This window comes from Dasypus novemcinctus, chromosome 16 (genome assembly GCF_030445035.2).
Source record: "Dasypus novemcinctus isolate mDasNov1 chromosome 16, mDasNov1.1.hap2, whole genome shotgun sequence".
Classification (NCBI taxonomy): Eukaryota; Metazoa; Chordata; class Mammalia; order Cingulata; family Dasypodidae; genus Dasypus; species Dasypus novemcinctus.
This window is the reverse complement of record NC_080688.1, coordinates 76746632-76751723: the sequence shown is the minus strand read 5'-3', so window position 1 is coordinate 76751723 and position 5092 is coordinate 76746632. Positions and strand designations below refer to the sequence as shown.

The following is a 5092-nucleotide window of genomic DNA, read 5'->3' as shown; positions in this document are numbered from 1 at the left end:
CTTGCTCCTTTCCCGATTTCACAAGCTTCTGCATCTGAATCAGTGTTGTCCTGCAATTGTAGCTCTGGGACATAATCAGTGTCTCGCAGACTTACACTGTACTTGGGCTGGATTGGTCAGAAAGAAAAAGAGGAGGAGCAGCCCTGAACAATTTTTTTTCCTCCACACACTACTAAAATCAGCAGCCGGCACCCACAGCTCCTACCACTCAGAGCAGTGCTTAAGTTTGCGACCTGATACCTGTAAGAGGCAGCTCAAATGAGCATGTGCACACAGACTCCTCTCCCAGTGGCACAGCCGCTGCTAGGAAAATTATTTTGAAAAGACCTGACTACATAAGGCTAAAGTTAAAGCGGAAGTGAGAACAAGGCAGCAAGCAGCGAAGCCGAGTCCTCCAACTGAGAATGAGCATTCTGAAGCCTAGGATTTTAAAGTGATGATGATCAGACCTGTGCCTAAAAGAAACTAAAAACTTCATTCCAGCTTTGGAGGTTGTGACATTTACTCACAGCAGGCGTAATATGTCAGCCTCATAACTTCCAGGCAGATAAAGAACTGGAGAAAAGCACGGAGGCTACCCAAGCCAGGAGGCTCAATCAATTCAGGGGGGCTTTGGATCCACGTGCGGCAGGATGAATTCCACTCGCCACCATGGGATGCACACCTCTCTCCACTTCTGGAACCGCAGCAGCTACGGACTGCACAGCAATGCCAGTGAGTCCCTTGGGAAAGGCTACTCCGATGGAGGGTGCTACGAGCAACTTTTTGTCTCTCCGGAGGTGTTTGTGACGCTGGGTGCGATCAGCTTACTGGAGAATATCCTGGTGATTGTGGCAATAGCCAAGAACAAGAATCTGCATTCCCCCATGTACTTTTTCATCTGCAGCCTAGCCGTGGCTGATATGTTGGTGAGCATTTCGAATGGATCCGAAACCATTGTCATCATCCTGTTGAACAGTACGGATTCGGACGCGCAGAGTTTCACCGTGAATATTGATAATGTCCTTGACTCAGTGATCTGTAGCTCCTTGCTTGCATCCATTTGCAGCCTGCTTTCAATTGCAGTGGACAGGTATTTCACTATCTTTTATGCTCTCCAGTACCATAACATTATGACAGTTAAGCGGGTGGGGATCATCATCAGTGGCATCTGGGCAGCGTGCACGGTTTCAGGCGTTCTGTTCATCATTTACTCAGAAAGCAGCGCCGCCATCATCTGCCTCATCACCATGTTCTTCACCATGCTGGCTCTCATGGCTTCCCTCTATGTCCACATGTTTCTGATGGCCAGACTTCACATCAAAAGGATCGCTGTCCTCCCCGGCCCCGGCGCCATCCGCCCAGGTGCCAACATGAAGGGGGCCATTACCCTGACCATTTTGATTGGGGTCTTTGTTGTCTGCTGGGCTCCATTCTTTCTCCACCTAATATTCTATATCTCTTGCCCCCAGAATCCATACTGCACATGCTTCATGTCTCACTTTAACTTGTATCTCATACTGATCATGTGTAATTCCATCATTGATCCTCTCATTTATGCACTCCGGAGCCAAGAACTGAGGAAAACCTTCAAAGAGATCATCTGTTGCTATCCTCTAGGAGGCCTCTGTGATTTGTCTAGCAGATATTAAACGGGGACGGGAGATGCTAACAACATGCATAAGAGACTTATAAATTCTTTCACAACCCAAAGAGTATACTTCAGCCATAGCTTTCTCTTCAGTGTAGGGTATTTGTTGACAATATCTATTGTATAAATTTAAGTTTATGATTTCTGATAAGAAAAAATGCCCAGTGTCTGTATTATTTTTAATGTCATGCCACTTTTTGACTGTGAAATGTTAACCCATATTATAGGCTGCAGGCACTCTGGATTTACAAAAAGAAAAAGTCCTTATTAAAAGCTTTAACAGTGTCTCTCTCATTATTCATAAATATTTGACTCTTTGCTTGTTTTAGTACCATAAAAATCATGGCCTTACTAAATACATTCTAATAAATGGTTTCCTATATTACACTCTGTAACATTTAAATGTAGAGATTTGATTCTAGCATTTTTAAGGGTGAAATATTGGAAGAATAGATTTTCAATTATTAGAAAGAATGGTACCACTCCTGAAATTTCAGATAACTTAATAAAAGCTTTGTTCCTTCTCCCTGTGCAGATGTAAAAATGAAGTTCTTCCTGAGAGGAAAAAGTTACCAAAAAGAATAAACGTAAGATTTTGAGCCAGAAAAGTGGGTGTGTTTCTCAAATACAGATAATTTCATTTGCCCAGACAAGCAGTCTGATAGTCCATTCAAGCAATTTAGTTTTTGGAGTGGGGCTAGGAAATGTAGCAGCTGTAGAGATTGAAGTGCTCTGGTATCCATGTCAAGCTAAACTTTCTAATATCAAACTATTTCTGACCATTATGTTAATTAAAAACAGAAAAATTAGGGTCCTGCTGTTCCTTTAACCAGGGACCCAACAACTGCTGAAATGTTCACACATGGTGGTATTGCAGAGTGATCTTCTTCCTATCCCTAAAGAGCCATAAAGTTAATATCAAGTTCTTAAAATTAATATCAAGTTAATTTCCCATGAGTAACTTGCTCTTCACTTACTGCTTATTTTCTGAACTGGAGTTTAATTGTTGATCCTAAAGGATTTTAACTGTAAAATCCAAGCCCACAGCACAAATGTTTCCAGGTTCTATTTGTAAAAACATAAAATAAGGGCACTTGTGACGGTAGAGCATTGTGAAGAGAAAGACACTCATTGAACTCTAGAGGATGTCATGAAAATACACCAGCCTTCAATAGCCACATTTTGGGGAGTAAATACTTGTTTTTCTCCAAAATAATCCCACAGATTTAGCCACTGAACAATAAAATACATGTTTTCCAATCTGCGTGCACTTTAAAATAAAGGGAGAGAGAGTGTATTAGGCTGAGAAGGAACAGCAAACTATCATGTGATTTTAATTATAGTGTCTTCCAATGCTCTTGGGTAGAGATAATATACAAAGGTACTTCTTAATTCTAATTCACATATTCAGCATTCATGTGGAAATATTACATTAAATTATAATGGTTAAGATTTACAAATGAATAGTGGTACTGAAATATGGTTTTAATTCCAATGCATTTCCCATATTTTGAAGCAAAAGTAAGTGTGAGGATTTAAACATGGACTAATAGTACAAAGCCCAAACTGCCGTGGGACACGTAATATTTTTGTCATTGCTACTAATCCTGTCCATTCTTTCATGTGATACTATGAGCAGTCCCAGGGACTAGAGATTCAGAAAAGAGAGCTACAAGCAGGCTGCATCTTCTGTGGTGGCTGCTTTTCCAGTCTATTCTGTATCTCTTTCAAATGGCAGCTCAGATGTTGCCTATTCCATCTATCACCAGTCCACTTCTCCCACCAGAAGGAAATACTGGCCCCTTTGTCCTCACATTCACACGTTCTACTGGAGCAATTTACAGTGTGAGTGTGTTAGCCATGAGCCTACTGTTCCCCACCAGCCTTCTGACATGCCCATGGCACAAGGTCGAGCTTCCATTTCTTTAAGTGCTGAGACTGTCTTACTCATTTTTCCTATTTCCCAAACCTTTCTCTATTATATTACTCCTGATAACTTCATTAAAACCAAGATTCTTCAGAAGGACAGGCCTTATCATAGCCAACTTCAACTTCTGCCCCACAGCCATTGAAAGTTGGAGCCATGCCAGGTCTAGTCCACTGGTTATCAGATTCATTGGGGGTGATGTTATGGTAGAAAACTATGTTAACACAAGTATATTTAGCCTCAGTGAAAGGCAGAAGGTGGGAGTGAGAGGGGCTGGAGGTTAGGGGGAAAGAGGCTGGAAGGGCACAAAATGAAGACGTGACCATGGCTGAAGAAGCAAATGCAGGGGATTAGTTACTTCACTTAGGGTACTTTCAAGTATATCAAGAATGAAGAACTGGGTTTCATAGAACTTCCTAAGAACTTTCACCATGTGAACATACTGGTATACAGGAAATGCAGATAACATTCTGATATCTAATAGACACCTTTTGTTATATTATTTGTGTGGTAATTAACTTTTAAAACATTCAGTAAACATAGTGTGAAGTATGAGTCCATCCATTAACCTTCTTTAAGGTTAACTTAAAGAAGTTAACTAGTATTTGAATTACGTTGGTTTGGAATATATATACTCAAGACATGGCTGGTAAGCATTCTAAGATACATTCATTGAAATTTTCACCAAAGGGTTCAATTAATAAGCATAAAGAAGATCTAGAAATGACTTTTCATGGGTTTAATGATGATTTTTCAGAACTTGTTGACTAAAAATGTTACCCAGAGACTACCAAAACTTGTCTGACCCAAGTGCAAGATTTCTGTCCACTTAGTGGCCAGCCTAACAATTAAATTCCACATCTATTGCTCCAAGTAGTCCTGTGCATCCCCCTTCTGCTTCAAAAGGCTCTCTGTAGCCCAACCCAAATATTTTCAAGTTATTAAAAACTACTTTTAAGGAGTTATTTAATAATATGAATATGTATTAACTTCTGTTTTATGTCAAAAGGAACATGCAAAACAGTAAATATAGTAAGATACTAATTGTCTAAAGGAAAGTATCAACAATCCACTTTTATAATTCCTACATGTTGCTATCTGTAAGTCTTGAAAAATAAGTAGTCATATCCCTGGATGAGATATATCTACTTTCTTCTCTTCATTAAATATTTTTGTATTACATAAATTTGCTACAATGAAGACATTTTTAATAAAAAAATCAAAACATTACCACTGAACGAGGGTTAATGGAAAGCAATTGGCAAGCCAATGATTTGTGGAGAAGGTTGAATGTAAAATAAGAGATTTTTTTAACAAGAATGATCTTAGACATCTGCTCATCCAACATTCAAAGTAAAACTCGGAGAGACTGTCCAATGTCACACCCATATTCAAGGCAGCATTATTGGTGATACCAAATAATCTTCAAATCCCAAGATCCAGTTCATGCCTTCCCATCCAGGTTTCCTTGTACCAAATGCCAAGAGCCTTTTTGTATAGAAAAGGGTGATTTTCCCAGTCTTGTACACCTGGAT

General features: G+C 39.7%; 1 protein-coding gene across 1 annotated transcript; it reads left to right on the top strand.

Annotated features, from left to right (window-relative positions):
* Nucleotides 1-632: 632 nt before the first annotated feature.
* Nucleotides 633-1631, top strand: MC4R (melanocortin 4 receptor). The gene has a single exon (XM_004448774.2). It carries the CDS (start codon nt 633-635, stop codon nt 1629-1631), a length of 999 nt encoding a protein of 332 aa, XP_004448831.2.
* Nucleotides 1632-5092: the final 3461 nt, after the last annotated feature.